Here is an 18,606-nt window from a genome sequence, read left to right on the forward strand (position 1 = left end):
GGAGCAGGGGAGCACGGGGCAGGAGGGAGGCTGAGGGGGGAGCAGGGGAGTGTGGGGGCAGGAGGGAGGCTGAGGGGGGAGAAGGGGAGTGTGGGGGCAGGAGGGAGGCTGAGAGGGGAATGGGGGGATTTGGGGGCAGGAGGGAGGCTGAGGGGGTGCACAGGACAGTGACAGAGGTGGGAGGTGGACAGGATTGGATGGCAGCTCCCCCAGCCTGGGGGTGGGGGTGGGGAAGGGGAGTCCCCTCCGAGTAGCCGGGGGAAGGAAGGAAGTCCATGCTGCACTTTCGTCATTAAAACGTTCGTCGTCCAGGGATGTGAAAAAAACACACCTCGAACGACAAAAGTTTTAACAAGGAAAGCTCTGGTAGGGACACTGCTTCGTCGGTGGGAGACACTCTCCTGCCGCCAAAATACCGCCCCAAAATACTGCTGGGGGTGATTTTATTTTGTGGTCAGGAGAGCTCTCTCCTGGCGACAGAGGGCAGCTACTCTGCATCCCTTACAAAGGCGCGGCTGTCGTGGCACAGCTGTGCCATTGTAAGGTGCACAGTGCAGATACAGTCTAACTCTCGTAAACTGATGACCAGCGAGTGCCACAGGTTGACTGCATTGTGTGTAGTACTTCCTCTTCTTTGTTTGAAACCTGCTGCCTAGTAATTTAATCGGGTGACCCCAGGTTCTTGTGTTATGTGAAGGGGTAAATAACGCTTCCTTATTTACTTTCTTCACACCATCCTGATTTTATAGACCTCTATCATATCCCCACTCAGTCCGAGTCTGGATACCCCAGCTGTAATAGTTTCAGGATTAATCTACTCAGCATTTTTTGCATTATTCTTGTGGTGTCATAAGTAGCAGAAAGTTTTACAATGCAGAGAACTTGCCCAGTGGAGTCTACAGCCAGAATGTGCAATGTAACACGTTATGTTTTATTTATTCGTTAGCTTCAAACAGCCCTTCACAATTTACCCTTATCCAAATGAGAATATTGGTTGGAACTCAAAGTCAATGTAATTTTTGTTGTAATTTGTATAAAGAACTTGTAAGGGCATAATTGTATGTGAGACTGAGCATATCTAAGTGTAGTTAAATAAAGTTAAAGTAGAAAATATGGGATAGTGTCTGTGTTGAGTTCATTTGGATGTTGGAAAAATATGCCTGCTCCTTATTATTAATGACTGTACTATTAATCAAATAAACACTGGCAACTTGAAATCTAGTCAATTTCAAAGAAGTCTCACTGCCAAATTTTGGGTGGTTTTTTTTTGTTTTTGTTGTTTATAATCGTAGGTTCCTATTTTTCCAGACGACTTTCTCTCCCTTGCTGCTGTGTGAAAGTCCGGCAGAAGCAGCAGGGGAAAGTGACTGACTACACAAGGAACAGTGACACCAGCTTAACCCAGAGTGCTGTTGAATGCACAAAACTCACTGGAAGATCAGATTTTTTTCTCTCTAACTTCTTTCTGCTACAGCCCTCACAGGTGTTCCTTTTAGTAACTGGAGGTAAAACTCAGACATCCACTCAGGACACTCCCTACACTAACACAGGAACAAATCAACATACCCTTAGAGCCCCAACTGGGGTTATTCTATCTACTACCCAAGATCCACAAACCTGGAAATCCTGGATGCCCCATCATCTCTGGAATCGGCACTCTCACTGAAGGACTGTCTGGAGATGTGGACTCTCTGCTCAGACCCTATGCCACCAGCACTCCCAGCTATCTGCGTGACATGCATTGGTGATCTTCCAGAAAACACCATCCTAGCCACCCTGGATGTGGAGGCTCTCTAAACAAACATCCCACACACAGATGGAATACAAGCTGTCAGGAACAGTATCCCTGATGATGCTACAGAACAACTGGTTGCTGAGCTCTGTGACTTTATCCTCACGCACAATTATTTCAAATTTGGTGACAATATATACCTCCAGACCGGTGGCACCACTATGGGCACCCGCATGGCCCCACAATATGCCAACATTTTTACGGCTGACCTGGAACAACGCTTCGTCAGCTCCCGTCCACTCATGCCCCTTCTCTACCTACGCTACATTGATGACAGCTTCATCATCTGGACCCATGGGAAGGAGACTCTGGAAGAATTCCACCACAATTTCAACAGCTTCCACCCCACCATCAACCTCAGCCTGGACCAATCTACACGGGAGGTTCACTTCCTAAACACCACGGTGCAAATAAGTGATGGTCACGTTAACACCACCCTATACTGAAAACCCCACTGACCGCTATGCCTACCTTCATGCCTCCAGCTTCCACCCTGGACACACCACATGATCCATCGTCTATAGCCAACTGCTGAGATACACCTGCATTTTCTCCAACCCCTCAGACAGAGACCAACACCTACAAGATCTTCACCAAGCATTCTCAAAACTACGATACCCACATGAGGAAATAAGGAAACAAACCAACAGAGCCAGACGTGTACCCAGAAGCCTCCTGCTGCAAGACAAGCCCAAGAAAGAAACCAACAGGACTCCACTGGCCATCACCTACAGTCCTCAGCTAAAACCTGTCCAACGCATCATCAGTGATCTACAATCCATCCTGGACAATGATCCCTCGCTTTCATAGGCCTTGGGAGGCAGGCCAGTCCTCGCCCACAGACAACCTGCCAACCTGAAGCATATTCTCACCAACAACCACACACCACACCATAGTAACTCTAACTCAGGAACCAATCCATGCAACAAACCTTGATACCAACTCTGCTCACATATTTACACCAGCGACACCATCACAGGACCTAACCAGATCAGCCACAACATCACCGGTTCATTCACCTGCACATCCACCAATGTAATATACACCATCATATGCCAGCAATGCCCCTCTGCTATGTACATCAGCCAAACTGGACAGTCCCTACGTAAAAGGATAAATGGACACAAGTAGATATTAGGAATGGCAAATATACAAAAACCTGTAGGAGGACACTTCAATCTCCCTGGACACACAATAGCAGATTTAAAGGTAGCCATCCTGCAGCAAAAAAACTTCAGGACCAGACTCCAAAGAGAAATTGCTGAACTTCGGTTCATTTGCAAATTTGACACCATCAGCTCAGGATTAAACAAAGACTGTGAATAGCTTGCCAGCTACAAAAGCAGTTTCTCCTCCCTTGGTGTTCATACCTCGACTGCTAGGAGAGGGCCTCATCCTCCCTGATTGAACTAACCTCATTATCTCTAGACTGATTCCTGCCTGCATATTTATACTTGTCTCTGGAAATCTCCACCACATTCATCCGACGAAGTGGGAATTCACCCATGAAAGCTCATGCTCCAATACGTCTGTTAGTCTATAAGGTGCCACAGGACTCTGTCACTTTTTACAGATCCAGACTAACACGGCGACCCCTCTGATACTCAGACAGAAATGTGATTTTATTTTAAGTTGATGATGTCTCTTTAAGCAGAAAGCTGCATAGATCAAGATGGAGCGTAGCACATTGGCACACACAGGGCCAGATCCCCAGCCCCTCCTCAGATCAGGGGCTTTAGACCCGAAGGAGGTACCTCAGCAGACAAATACAGAAAACTAGGCATGTAGCACCCTTAGCAGTGACCCAGTTCTCGCTGTCGCAAGGTGTTTGCTCACTGTGTACATACCCTGAGGAGGCCTAAGCCACACGGCTTTTTGGCCAAGAACAGCACTTGCCCATCAGTCCCATGGAGGCCAGGACACAGATGGCCTTGGGCCCTCCAAATACTGCAGCCCTTGATGTTCTGGGGCCTCCAGATATGACCCTCCCCAACTTTGTCAAAGTGGCCTGAATCCTGGGGCAGCTCTGCTGTGCGATCACAGGCCAGCTCCCAGGTGGGGTCAGCGACTCCTCCCCCTCCTCACTGGGCTCCTTGGGGTACCGGCATCTCCCCAGTTCCCAGGTGGGCAGTCTCCTGGCTCTCTAGACTGCTAGCTGATGTGCCACTGCAAGTGTCACCCTTCGTGGGGCCTCTCCTAGGGGAGTCCCATTCGTCCTCCTGCGGCCACATTGCTGGGTTGGGATCGTCCTGGTAAGTTCCTGTGGAACTGTCCCTGCACAGAAGGGCCAAGCTTGCCCTGGTGGCCAGAGTGTGTGGATCTGTCTTCTACTCTGAGGCGGGTTCCTCCCTTGGTCTGCCCTGGATCGGCCTCCTTAGTTTACATGGGTGAGGGCCAGCAGTCCCTCAGGCCCTCCTCTCCCAGCCAAGGGACAGCTCCAGTCCTGAGCTGCTTCCAGTCCTGCCTTTGACCACGGAGCTTACTGCTGGGACCCGCCCTCCCTGGGCAGCCAGAGCCCAAGCACCTCAGCTTCCTACTGCCTCTTTCCAGGCCAGCCCCATCTCCTTGGGGTCACCTCCAGCTGCCACTGCATGGGGACCTTCCCTTATGCTGGGGTCAAGCCGGCAGCCAGTTCTGCACTGTCTTGGGGTGGGCACGTCAGGCTGCCCGTCCCTGCCCTGGGTCACCTTCTTTTGGCTATCGGTGTAGCTTCACCTCTCCCAGGAGCTCACTGGCCCAGATTAGGGCCTTTGGGGGCCTCCTCTCACCCTGCCCAATCCAGTCTCTGGCTGGTCCCTCCAGCATCCCGGCCCACAGCCCCCGTGCTTGGGGGCAACAGTCAAATGGCCATAATGGAATTTCTTGTTTCTGGTGGGTGAGGAGAACAGAGGAGGGATTTGAGCCCTGGCAGTTTTTTGAGCCAGACTCCACTTCCGATGCGGGCATTTTCTGCTGCTGGCCACGCATTCCCAGACACCCAACAGAACTAGCTCGAGGGCAGCCCTGGAATCATGGGAGATGGCTCCTGAACTGGCTGGAGGCAGAGAGATTATTAGTTATGTTACAATAGCACATAGACGCCCCAGTCATGACTCGAGGTGTTTGATGCTGTGCACCTCTCACAGTCTAGGTTTAGGATAAGCACCGCTGGTGGATGAAACAGACAAGAGGGAGGGAGAAGGCTGGGTAACGGTAGAACAAGCCTGATTTTGCAGAAATCAGCAGTCGCAGCTCAACGCCTGCCTGGCCCATATGAGTGGGCAGTGTCCTGGGGGCATCCAGGCCAAGGTGAGTCTTCGGGGAGAGCCAAGGGAAGGGAAGGTGGTGCCCAATAGTCCGGCTTCACAGAAGAGCTGCAACCTCAACTCTGCCCTTGTGGGAAGCTTGGGGAAGGAGATGCTACAGGTCTGAGGCAGTTCGGGTTACAGATGCGATCTCTAGCATACATTGGCTGTACTAATGGTGACGTCTGATTCTCATTTACACCAAGGATTTCCACGCTGCTCTGGCAGTCCAGAGGAGCCTGAAAAGGGGGGTAGATGTAACTGATTTTTTTAAGGCCACTTTCCCCTGCTAGAGGTAGAGGCCGCCACCGAAGCTACACTTCCATTTTGAGTGCACTAGTTTGATCTGGAATTTACCCCTCCAGCACCAGGGCAGACGTCCCCTTTGTGCGACTGGGACTAAGGCTGAGTGTCTCTGGCCGGGTCTGTATTGTTAGGTGGTTCAGCTTCATTCCCTTGCTGTGCTGGTTGTGTGTGAGGGAGGTTTATGTGCAGCAACGCACAATGCAGTGTTGTTTCAGCAGGGATTTCTCCCCCTGCTCCTGAGTGGGATTAGAGCAGACAGAGACCCCTGTCCAGCAAAGGATTTAAGCATGGGAGTAATCCCATTGCACATGCTTAAGGCCCTGAACCAGTCGAGCACGGAGTCATGTGAGTAGCCAGCCAATGAGATGACTCACATGCTAAATTAAGCACGTGCTTAAGTGCTTTGTTGGAGTGGGGCCTAAGTGCTTTGCTGGATCAGGGTTTTTTTTTTGTTTTTTTTTCTGCTGACAGCAGCAAGTCCTCAAGGCGCTGATCCAGCAAGGCACTAAAATCTGTGCTTAATTTTAAGCACGTGAGCAGTCCCATTGCACATGCTTAAGTGCTTTGTTGGCTCAGTGCCTAACTAAGCAGCAGGAAGCTGGGGGGTGGGGGGAGTTTGCTGGGGCTGGAGCAGGATGAAGCTGAACACTATTAAGTGAAGCCTGCAGGGGATTGAATGAGACCCTGTGATATGTCAGAGTCACAAAGTATAAAGCCGCCACCACCAGGATAATTAACACACGGCTTTGCTGTGGAACAGTTCTGGTTCTTCCACACCCTATACACCTGACACAAAGCCCCAACAGCAAGAAAAGGAAAAGTTAAACTACCTGACAGTACATAGCCTCTGCTCTTCTCCCCAAAGGTACTCAGCTTCCCACTGCTCCACACCAAAGACTACACACCCACCATAGCTTTAACTCTAGGGATACCAGCCTTCATGTCCTCCCCATACCAAAGCACCCCTCATCCACAATACTGTCAGCCTCAAGAGATCAAGAATCATGAGTCAGACCCTAAAAATCATGAGATCAGCTCCAACACCACAAGATTTAAAAAAAAAATCAAATCATGGTGTAGTCTGTGCTTTGACATTTTAAACTCCCCTCTATTCCTCTGCCAACCTGTGTGATAACTTCAGGTTGAAATAGGGTGACCAGACAGCAAGTGTGAAAAATCGGGACAGGTGGTGGGGGGTAATAGGAGCCTATATAAGACAAAGCTCCAAATACTGGGACTGTCCCTATAAAATCGGGACATCTGGTCACCCTAGGTTGAAAAGTCAACCGTTAACGCATACAAAATGCACGCCTCTCTGGCTGTCCATATGGAGATGGCACTTACCCTCTTCTTGTCCCTAAGACGGGAGACTGCCAGCCATTTCCTGCTACTGCCTTGATCCAGCAGCGCCACTTCCCTGCCGCCCCAGTCTCCTGCCCCCCGTGCCCCAGGACCTGCTCTTTGCTCCAGGGCCATGTGTGAAGGCAGGGCTCAGTGGCAGGCCAGGTTTGTGTCCTCAGTCCTGAGGCTCTCGCACAGAGCTCTGCCCAGGAGCCTCTCATACCATGATGACAGCTCCTCCTGCAAGCACCAAAATCCTACAGACATCACTGTTTATTTCTCTCCGTTCTGAGAGCTGACCATTTATTCCTACCCTTTGTTTCCTATCTTTTAACCAGTTACAGATCCATGAGAGGATCTTCCCTCTTATCCCATGACTGCTTGCTTTTCCAAAGTTAATTTAAATTAAATACATTTTTAAAATGTTTTGATATTTTTTGTTCTAAAAATCTAGAACTGTTATGTGTTTTGGCGTAACTTGCATTATCCGTATGTTAAGTTGCATTACCCTAACAGAACATTTAATTTATTCATATCTGTTTTATATGTTTCAGGTCAAAGTGAAAATGAAAAGACAAAAATCAATGATACAATTTTTGCACTCAAAGATCTCAAAAACCAAGCAAGATGAAGAGCACACCAAGAACCCAGAATATACCAACATGTCATCTCAAGGTTCAAGTGGGGTATCGACATCCAACCAGCCCAAAGCACAAATACAGCTACCTACTGAAGAAACAGTCTCTCCAAAACCTAAAGGCAGTTCCCGATGTTTGTCGGTCACAGTTTTCCAATTTAGTGAAGTTACAAAAGATGGTTACTAGTGCACCTCTTGCAAAAAAGCTTACAAAGAAGGAAATCTTCCTAATGCTACAGTTGGTAAAAGTGGGGGAGCTTGGTTTGCCAGACCAGTCAGCAAAGCCAATGCTGGCAAACTACGTGAACAAAACACCAAGCCTCTGGATTGCACTGACATGCAGAAAGCCTTATTAGCCAGTTACTGTCAAAGCCAATTGTAGACGTACTTCATGAGGCTGTTAAGAATGCTGGAGACACAACCCAGTTTATGTGAACACACATGGCTGTCACATCATACTTTGTATTTAAGCAAGAGATACCACATAGTACAGACTAGAGGCCATGTTAAGTGCATTGTCACTTGTTCATCCTGAAGTTGAACACTGGTTCCGACCAAGACCAGCAAATGCTCGCTGTCTTTCTGCAAGAAACTCAACTGACTGGCTAGAAGCATGTGGTGCAACAGTGAAAGACTCAGCAGTTGAAAAAGTGAAGAAAATCTCTCACCACGGTCAAAAAATGTGCATACATTGCTGATGAATGCACTGATGCAAAAGGGTGTCAAGTATTAAGTCATTGCATATCTTATCTTGATGTCAGTGGTAGCCCAGTAGATGCATTTCTAGATGTTCTGGTTATAAAAGACACATCGGCTGCATCTGTGACAATCCACATCTTAGAAGAGTTAAATGCTTGTCAATAGAACCCCAAACAGATGGCTGCTTGTGCATTTGATGGAGCTGCAAACTTCTTGGAAGACATGGTGAAGCTTTGCTCAGAGAAGAGTCTAACCCTAATCTCTCTTATACACACTGCAGAGGCCATCTACTCCAACTAGTGCTAGTACGAGCTGCAGACTCTTCAAAAGACATTTAAAAAGACATAAATTTAATGGCTTCATTATACTCTTTTTTTCAGCAAGAGTCCAAAAAGACTGAACATCTTGGAAAAAAACAGAAGATACACGGGGTCTGAAATTCAAATTAGTCCACCCTGGGAAAACCCGCTGGCTTTCTCATGAGTGATCCTTGGATGTTGTCTTAAAATTACTCCATCTGTTATTACTGGCTTTGGAAAGTATCTGCCAAGATTGGCTGGATCTAAGTAGTGAGGCTGTTGGACTACTTTTACTACTATGTTCAGAGAAGAGTATCGCCATTCTCTCTCTCTTGTAAGTCTACTGTTGAAACCACTTGGGTCATTACACAATGCCATCCAGGCATCTGCTACAACAGTAGTAGATCTCTGTCCAGCAATGGAAGCTACACTTGGATCAATCAGAGACAGATCCACTGAAAACATGCCGGAAGAAGCAAAGACTTCAGTCCAGAAGTTGACTAATGAAGGCACTTATATTGAATCCTTAAATGAAGAGAACAAGAAGTGTTTGTTAAGACAGCTGAAAAAGTACACAGACTTGAGTCTTACAAATCTACAACAGCAACTTCTGGGTTCTACTCAACCGCTATGTAGTTTTTACCGATATCTGTCATATAAAACACCGACAGTTGAGTGGAGTGAGGCACTACCAGCAACGGGGCTGCCATGTGATCAGGACACAATAGAGAATTTGAACACAGAGTGGAATATCATATGATGAATAAATGAAGATTTGACTGCAACTTCTTTTTTATGATCACTAGTGACTCGACCCGATCTTTGTGTTCTGTTTCCTGGGATGAAAGAAGTAGGAATTCATCTCTTGCTAATCCCAATCACAACAGCTACAGTTGTGCGTTCTTTCTCGTTCTGTTTGGATGGGCCCATGCTTTGGGGGGAGCCTCACAGACCTGTGTAAACTTTGCACGTTGTGGGCCAGCCCCTTATCAGGGGGACTAAAGAGTGACAAGGCACAGCCCTAGGTTTCTCAACTGGAGACCCCACATGTCTCATCCAGAGATGAGCTGGATGTGGGAACTAGACATGAGTTCAACATGGAAAAGATCAATCAAAATAAAATAACCCTCCAGGATCTGCAAAAAGAACAAGAGTACTTGTGGCACCTTAGAGACTAACAAATTCATTTCAGCATGAGCTTTCGTGGGCTACAGCTCACTTCTTCGGAGTGCCACAAGTACTCCTGTTCTTTTTGCGGATACAGACTAACACAGCTGCTACTCTGAAACCTCCAGGATCTGGGTTTGGTTTCATCTAGGACCTCAGTGCTTAAGATTCCAGCTCTGAGTTCACAGATACAGCTCCCATAGGATTGCAGCACTCACTGTCTGAGACGAAGTGGGGTGAGGGTATCTGTGGGGTGGGGTGGGAGAGTGCCCTGCTCCAGGTCATAAGAAAAGCCATACTGGGTCAGACCAATGGTCCATCTAGCCCAGTATCCTGCCCTCCAACAGTGGCTGGTGCCAGAGGCTTCAGAGGAAATGAACAGAACAGGACAATTTATCAAGTGATCCATCCTCTGTCTTTGCAGCGAGAGGTGTAGGGACACCCGGAGCATGGAGTTGCTTCCTAGACCATCTTGGTTAATAGCCATTGATGGACCTGTCCTCCAGGATCGTATCTCATTCTTTTTTGAACTGCGTTATACTTTTGGCCTTCACAACATTCCCCGGCAATGAGTGTTGATAAATGCAAAGTAATGCACATTGGAAAACATAATCCCAACTACACATACAAAATGATGGGGTCTAAATTAGCTGTCACCACTCAAGAAAGAGCTCTTGGAGTCACTGCCAGTATAGTCTAGCCCTCAGAGTTCATGAATTTCGCATGAATTGACGGGGGTGAGGAGTCACCTTGCTAGTTCCTACAGCCGCTTGCCGCTCACTCTGGCCACTGTTTTTCATCATGCCACCATTCACTCCACTGCTCTGTCGCCAATGGCCAGGTGCTGTCACCTTCTGCTGCCACTTGCCACTGTGACCTCTGCAAGTCGGTCTCTTGAGGTTCTACCCAGCTCTCAGTGACTTCAGCTCTCAGTGGGGGAATCTCGCTGCTAGTGCAGGCTGGGCCGTCTCTTCCACAGGAACACTGTCCCCCAGCAGGACTAAGCACTTAGACCTGATTACCAGTGATTTCAGCTGCAGTGGTCACTTAACAGAACAAAAGACTCTCTATGGAGCCTAATCAGCTTTATCTCTAAACAGGGGAGAGGGGCAGGTCAAATAGTGCCTGTGACTCTTAGGCAGAGCCCACCCCACCGAACAAAACCCCTGTCTCCTCCCCCGCCCCACTGGCATCTGCCATCCAAACCTCCTGCTTAGCGAGTGCAGTTCAGTTGAGGGTGACCCCCTCAATCAGGACAGGCTAAGCACAGTTCTGCTGCCCTTTATTCATACGATAACATTTAATTACCCCCACATTCAATTTTTTTTTATTAAAGCTAATGTTAAAATTATATAATACACAGGTTAAGGAAAGAGTGTCTGTACAGCTGGGTATAGTGCTAGATTATCCCAAAGTACAAAGCTGGTTTAAAAGTCATACAATCCATATAGTACATAATCTGCAATAACCCAAATTTAGGTGAATAAATTTAATGATACAGTTTAGATCTAGGTATCTAAATATTCAGGTACATCACTCATGAAAGGTTATACAGTGGGTTGGTTGTGGAAAGCAAATATATCAATGAGTGAAGATTGTCCCTCAGTACCTGAGAATTTATACACATGGTCTTAGCCACGTAGGCTAAAAACTATTTGTAACCCAACACCAGCCAAAATTGTAACCCAACACCAGCCAAAATTGATCACTCGGGCAACACAGCTCTGTCTGCTTGGATACGGAGGCAGAGTAGGTGTGTTCACGTAAGCCTTTCCCCCTCATCCCCCAGCTGATCACTAGCTGCCAGGGAAGAGCTCATTCAGACCTCGCTTACAAATCATAATATAAATTATTAGGTTGGCCAACATCCCAGAAACAAACACGCCGACATTGTCATAAGAAACAAGAAGCTGTGTGCGGAAGCTAGTCTTTGTTCAGACTTTTCAAACCTGTTACGCTTTTTCAGGTACAAGTATTTTATCACATACTGTATATACTTTTAAACTGTTTCAATTTCAATTCAGATTTCCAACCAATGACTAAATTGGCAGCACTGCTTAACTAGTTGACCACTGTGGGGGGACTGGGAAAATTCAGGGAGGGTGTAGGAAAATCCCTGATAATCCAGAAGCAATTTACTCCTAGGTCTGACATCCTTACCCAGCTAGGTCAACATTTCGGGCTTGTCTACACTACCGCGTAGGGTTGATCTAAAATACACAACTTCAGCTACATGAATAGCGTAGCTGAAGTCAACGTACTTAGATCTACTTATCGCGGTGTCTTCACTGCGGTAAGTCAACAGCTGATGCTCTCCGTCGACTCCACTTAATGCTTCTCGTTCTGGTAGAGTACCAGAGTCGATGGGAGAACGCTGGATCGATCGCTGCCCGCCGATCCAGTAGACAAGCCCTTAGTGCTTCTCCCTCATCAAATCCTGATACAGCTACAACCTTCCACTCTTCCTGGGAGACACAGACAGCGATGTCACCTAACCCCACTGGGCCTTGCAATCAGAAGCATTATACACTCAGCACCTTCTGCTGCTTCTGCCTCACCACCAGGGACACAGGCAGGGTGGCCACCAGAAGGTGCTGAGAGATTGACCCCTACCAGAAGTCCTGTCCTAAGGGGCATGAGCGACAGCCCTCTGTGGTTTCCTGATTGGCTGGCATTTTCAATATAAACTAGGAAGCCATTTCTGGGAGCTGTCTGAGTGACACAGACCTCTGGTGCACACCTGCCTTGATCTCATACTCCCAGCTCTCAACGTAGGCATGGCTCCTTACCCCCATGGCTCCTTACCGTCTGTCTTTGGCCTAAGACTGTGGCTGACCCTGTAAGGATGAGGCCTTTTCCTGTTGCCACGTTGTAAAGTCTGAGGCCTTTGTCAGTGGCCATATTAGGAGAGCAGCAGCCACGAGCTAAAAGGCAGAAAGTCACATCCCCACATTCCATCTAAATAACATTAAAACAATGTGATATCGGGCTGTTAAGAAGGAGCTCCTGTCCTAACAGCACCCACCATCACCACATACAGAAACAAATCTAAGATGGTTAAAGAAAACTTTGTTTGACAGCATCTGTCTGGCAAGAAATCACTTACCAACAAGTTGTGGTTGTGAAATCCCCACTTCTTTATTGTTTTGCCTCTATGGTCCCCACTTCTCTATTGTTTATCTGTCTGGGCTCTGTCTGGCTCTTTGATTGCTTCTGTCTGTTGCATAACTAATTTTGCTAGGTGTAAACAGGGCCGGCTCCAGGCACCAGCTAAGGAAGCAGGTGCTTGGAGCGGCCAATACTCTGTCCGCTATTGGGGCGGCCGGTCCGGGTCTTCTGTGGGAATTCGGCGGCGGGTCCCTCAGTCCCTCTCTTCTTCTTTGAGCTGCCGCCGAAGTGCCGCCGAAGAGGAAGAGAGGGAGCGAATGACCCGCCGCCGAAGAATGGAGCGGCACGATTGAGCTGCCGCCAATCGGCTTTTTTTTTTCCCCTGCTGCTTGGGGCGGCAGAAAACCTGGAGCCGGCCCTGGGTGTAAATCAGCCATGGTGGTGGGGTATGATTGGCTAAAGGTTTAGTTTACAACATGTTAGGATTGGTTAGAAAATTGTTTAGTAAAATGATTGGCTAAGGTGCAGCTAAGCAAGTCTCAAGTTTCACTAGATAAACTGGGGTCCAAAAAGAAGTTCTTTGGAGCCAACTCCAGGGCACAGCCCAAGCTCAGAGCTGCCAGACCTCAGCACCCTGCCAATGACCCTGGGCAGAAGCTGGAGTTCCCCAGATGACCTGATCCTGACTGGCCATCAAGAAAAGTTCATCTGTCTGATTGGGACTGGTCAGCATTGCATGCTTAGTGTGCGCCTTCTGTTTTGGTAATTGTTAATAAATAGAGGTTAAGTAGGATATTACTGAGTGTAACCCTTCTGCCCGTCTGAGTTGGCAGCACCAAGGGCCGGGTTCAGTTTCTAGGGGTTCCGTTTCAATAACGCAATGCAAAACTGGCTCGAGCCCCCACCCAGTGACCTGGGACAATTACACACCACCCCCTTGGGCGCCTCTAAGAGGCAACACTTCCCCTCTCGCAAGCACAGAGTCTGAGTGTAGCAAAAGCCTTTTAATAAAGGAGGGAAACAATGCGACATTATGTTGGGGAAACACCACAAACAGGATTCATAACACAAATCATGAGCAAAAGACCCACCTCCAAGTAAGTTTGGCAGCGTCCTTTTCCCCTCAGGGTCTTAAGTCCAGCAACCCAACAGTCACCCCACCCACAGTTTCTGTCCTTGGTCAGCACAGCCCCCCCAGAGTTCAAAAGTTCATCCACAGAGTCCACCTCCCGGCCTGCGTGGAATGGGGGAGAGATATGGGGGCACCTTACATGCTCCGCTGCTTGGGTCGACTGCCGATTTCCATGACCCTCCGTGGGGTTCTGCTGCAGTCTTCACTGCCAGCCACTCCTCTTCACCAGCCGCCCTGCTGGGCACTCGTCTCCGCCAGCCACCCTGGTAGCCACTCATCTCCACTATCCGTCCTGCTAACCACTCCTCTTCACTAGCCGTCCTGCTGGCCGCTCCTCTCCGCCAGCTGTCCTGCTGGCTGCTCCTCTCCGTCAGCCTTCCTGCTGGCTGCTCCTCTTCACTATCCGTCCTGCTGGCCACTCCTCTCCGTCAGCCACCCTGCTAGCCACTCCTCTCCGCCAGCTGTCCTGCTAGCCAATCCTCTTCACTAGCCGTCCTGCTGGCCACTCCTCTCCGTCAGCCACCCTGCTAGCCACTCCTCTCCGCCAGCTGTCCTGCTAGCCAATCCTCTTCACTAGCCGTCCTGCTGGCCGCTCCTCTCCGCCAGCTGTCCTGCTGGCTGCTCCTCTCCGCCAGCCGTCCTGCTGGCTGCTCCTCTTCACTATCCGTCCTCCTGGCCACTCCTCTCCGCCAGCCACCCTGCTAGCCACTCATCTCCGCCAGTCGCCCTGCTAGCCACTCCTCTCCGCCAGCCGCCCTGCTGGCCACTCCTCTCCGTCAGCCGTCCTGCTGGCCACTCATCTCCGCCAGCCGTCCTGCTGGCCACTCCTCTCCGCCAGCCACCCTGCTAGCCACTCCTCTCCGTCAGCCGTCCTGCTAGCCACTCATCTCCACTACCCGTCCTGCTGGCCACTCCTCTTCACTAGCCGTCCTGCTGGCCGCTCCTCTCCGCCAGCCGTCCTGCTGGCCGCTCCTCTCCACCAGCCGCCCTGCTAGCCATCCTCTCCGCCAGCCGCCCTGCTAGCCATCCTCTCCGCCAGCCACCCTGCTGGCTGCTCCTCTCTTCCAGCCGTCCTGCTAGCCATCCTCTCCGCCAGCCGCCCTGCTAGCCGCTCACCAATATGTCTTCAGGCCTCTCCCCCGTAGTGTGGGCCCCTTCAGAGGGCTCTAAACACCACTTTGACCCCTCCTCTCTCCACTGTGTAATAAAAGACGGTTACTCACCTGTAGTAACTGGTGTTCTTCGAGATGTGTTGCTCCTATCCATTCCATGTAGGTGTGCGCGCCGCGCGTGCACGGCTCTCCGGAACATTTTTACCCTAGCAACTCCGGCGGGCCGGCTGGCGCCCCCTGGAGTGGCGCCGTCATGGCGCCCCTTATATACCTCAGCCGGCCCGTCCGCTCCTCAGTTCCTTCTTGCCGGCTATTCCGACAGTGGGGAAGGAGGGCGGGTCTGGAATGGATAGGAGCAACACATCTCGAAGAACACCAGTTACTACAGGTGAGTAACCGTCTTTTCTTCTTCGAGTGATTGCTCCTATGCATTCCATGTAGGTGATTCCCAAGCCTTACCTAGGCGGTGGGGTCGGAATGAGACGTGGCGGAGTGTAGCACCGCAGAGCCGAAGGCTGCGTCGTCTCGGGACTGCTGTACCAACGCATAATGGGAAGCGAAGGTGTGGACGGAAGACCAGGTGGCCGCTCTACAGATGTCCTGGATGGGAACGTGGGCCAGGAAGGCGGCTGACGAGGCGTGCGCCCTCGTCGAGTGTGCGGTGAGTCGGCACGGGGGGACGCGAGCAAGTTCGTAGCACGCCCTTATGCAGGATGTCACCCAGGAAGAAATCCGTTGGGAGGAGACAGGCTTGCCTTTCATGCGCTCCGCAATCGCGACAAAGAGCTGGGAGGAACGCCGGAAGGACTTAGTTCGGTCAATGTAAAAGGCGAGGGCCCTACGGACGTCGAGGGTGTGGAGCTGCTGCTCACGAGGTGAGGCGTGCGGCTTTGGAAAGAAGACCGGGAGGAAGATCTCCTGATTAAGATGAAAGGCCGACACCACCTTTGGGAGGAAGGCCGGATGTGGCCGAAGCTGCACTTTGTCCGCGTGGAAGACGGTATATGGGGGACCCGCCGTCAGGGCGCGGAGTTCGGAGACTCGTCTGGCGGATGTGATTGCCACGAGGAAGGCCGTCTTCCAGGTGAGATGGAGGAGAGAGCAAGTGGCCATGGGCTCGAAGGGCGGGCGCATCAGCTGGGTGAGAGCCAGGTTCAGATCCCACGTAGGAGCAGGCGGACGCACTTGCGGGTAGAGGCGGTCCAACCCCTTGAGGAAGCGGGCAACCATGGGGTTGGAAAACACGGAGCGACCATCTACAGCGGGCCGAAAGGCCGAAAGTGCCGCCAGGTGTACCCTCAGGGACGAGATCGCGAGACCTTGGCCTTTCAGGTACCAGAGGTAGTCGAGGACCGTCTGGATAGGGGTCGAGAAGGGGTTAAGACCTTGCTGATCGCACCAAAGGGCAAAGCGTTTCCACTTTGCCAGATAGGTAGAGCGTGTGGAGGGTTTTCTGCTTTCAAGCAGAACTTGCTGCACCGCCGCGGAACAGGTCCTCTCCGCGTCGGTCAACCACTCAGGAACCAGGCTGTAAGATGCAGCGACTGCAGGTTCGGGTGACAAAGCCTGCCGAGGTCCTGAGAGATGAGGTCCGGCCATAACGGTAGGGGAATGGGATCCCGAGAGCTCAAGGAGCAGGGTATACCAGTGCTGCCTCGGCCAGGCCGGAGCGACGAGTATGACGCGGGCCTTGTCCCTCCGCAGCTTGAGCAGTACTCGGTGGACTAGCGGGAACGGCGGGAACGCGTATAGAAGGGGACCCGTCCAGGGCATGAGGAACGCATCGGAGATGGAGTTCGGAGCCCGACCCTGGTACGAACAGAACCTGTGGCACTTCCTGTTGGTCCTGGAGGCAAACAGGTCTATTTGGGGAAATTCCACCTTTGGAAGATGGTGTGGCCACGTCGGCGAAGGGACCACTCGTGGGAAGCGAAGGACCTGCTCAGACGGTCGGCCAGCGTGTTCTGCACTCCTGGTAGAAAGAACGCTTCGAGGCGAATCGAGTGGGTCACGCACAGGTCCCATAGGAGCATCGCCTCCTTGCACAGCGGGGAGGATCGGGCCCCGCCCTGTTTGTTCAGATAGAACATGGCTGCCGTGTTGTCCGTGTATACCGCTACGCAGCGGTCCCGGAGGTGTGCAAGAAAGGCGAGACAAGCCAGGCGGATCGCTCTCAACTCCCGGACGTTGATGTGCAGGGAGAGCTCCTGGGCCGACCAGAGGCCCTGAGTGTGCAGGTCTCCCTGTGAGCCCCATCCAAGCGCCGGGCGTCTGTGGTCAGGGTGACCGACGGGCGAGGGGGGCGAAACGGAACCCCGGCGCAGACCACCTCCTGATGCAGCCACCAGGTGAGCGTCTGGAGAGTGGGGTCTGAGACCGTGACCACCATATCTATAGGGTCGCGGTGGGGGCGGTACACCGAAGTCAGCCACATCTGGAACGGACGGAGCCTCAGCCTCGCATTCGCGGTCACAAAGGTGCACGCGGCCATGTGGCCCAGCAGGCGGAGGCAGGACCGGGCCGTCGTGGAAGGGAAGGCTTGTAAGGTGCGAATGAGCGAGGCCATCGTCTCGTGTCGAGAACGAGGGAGGCAGGCCCTGGCGAGGGTGGAGTCGAGGACCGCGCCTATGAACTCCAAGCGCTGTGCCGGAAATAATTGGGACTTCTCGGTGTTGACGAGGAGGCCGAGAGACCGGAACAGGTGCAGTATCTCTGAGACCTGAGCTGTCACCAGCTCTTGAGAGCGCCCACGGATCAGCCAGTCGTCGAGATATGGGTATACGTGGATTCTGCGACGACGGAGAGCTGCGGCTACGACCGCCATGCACTTGGTGAACACCCTCGGGGCAGTGGAGAGGCCGAAGGGTAACACCGCAAACTGGTAGTGGGTCTCATTGACCGTGAAGCGCAGGAAGCGTCTGTGGGGGGGGGGGGTAAATCACCACATGAAAGTAAGCATCCTTCATGTCGAGGGCGGCAAACCAGTCTCCCGGATCCAAGGAAGGGATAATGGTCCCCAAGGTTACCATCCGAAACTTGAGCTTGCAGAGGTATCTGTTCAGCTCCCGGAGGTCTAAGATGGGACGAAGACCTCCTTTCGCCTTGGGGATGAGGAAATATCTGGAGTAGAATCCCCTGCCCCGCCTGCAGGGAGGGACCTCCTCGATGGCACCCACGCTCAGCAGAGACTGCACCTCCTGTATGAGGACTTGCTCGTGAGAGGGGTCCCTGAAGAGGGACGGAGAAGGTGGGTGGGAGGGGGGGGCGAAATAAACTGTAGGCGGTAGCCGTGCTGGATGGTGCTGAGGACCCAGCTGTCCGATGTTATAGCAGACCACGCCGGAAGGAAGCGGGCAAGGCGACTGGAAAACAAAAGGGATGGATCCTGGGGGGAGAGTGATGGGCCGTCCTCGGGCGTCCCGTCAAAAGGCCGGCTTTTGAGCTTGCGGGGCCTTGGACGAGTTCTGCGCCTGGTTGCGCCGCCCCCCTGACGGTCTACGGCGGAAGGGGGCCGTTCGGCGGTTGTTAAACGGCCGAGTCCTGGCCTGGTTGAAGGGTCGGTAGGGCTGCTGACGGAACGAACGCCTCTGCGTGGCCGGCGTGTGCATACCCAGCATCCGTATCGCAACCCTCCCATCCTTTAGGGACTGGATTCTGGCATCCGTTTTCTCAGAAAACAGCCCCTGCGTGTCAAATGGGAGGTCCTGGAGGGTGTACTGGACCTCAGGT

General features: G+C 51.5%; 1 protein-coding gene across 1 annotated transcript in view; it reads right to left on the reverse strand.

Annotated features, from left to right (window-relative positions):
- Nucleotides 1-17,701, reverse strand: part of LOC120399376 (zinc finger protein 69-like) — a 34,047-nt gene extending 16,346 nt beyond the window's left edge. The window contains exons 1-2 of the mRNA XM_039527578.1: nt 17,095-17,701; nt 16,063-16,133 (exon numbers count right to left, since the gene is read on the reverse strand). Of these exons, the coding sequence (XP_039383512.1) occupies nt 16,063-16,133; nt 17,095-17,701 (678 nt within the window). The remainder of the gene's footprint in view (nt 1-16,062; nt 16,134-17,094) is intronic.
- Between the last annotated feature and the right edge of the window lie 905 nt (nt 17,702-18,606).

This window comes from Mauremys reevesii, linkage group 2 (assembly GCF_016161935.1).
Source record: "Mauremys reevesii isolate NIE-2019 linkage group 2, ASM1616193v1, whole genome shotgun sequence".
NCBI lineage: Eukaryota > Metazoa > Chordata > Testudines > Geoemydidae > Mauremys > Mauremys reevesii.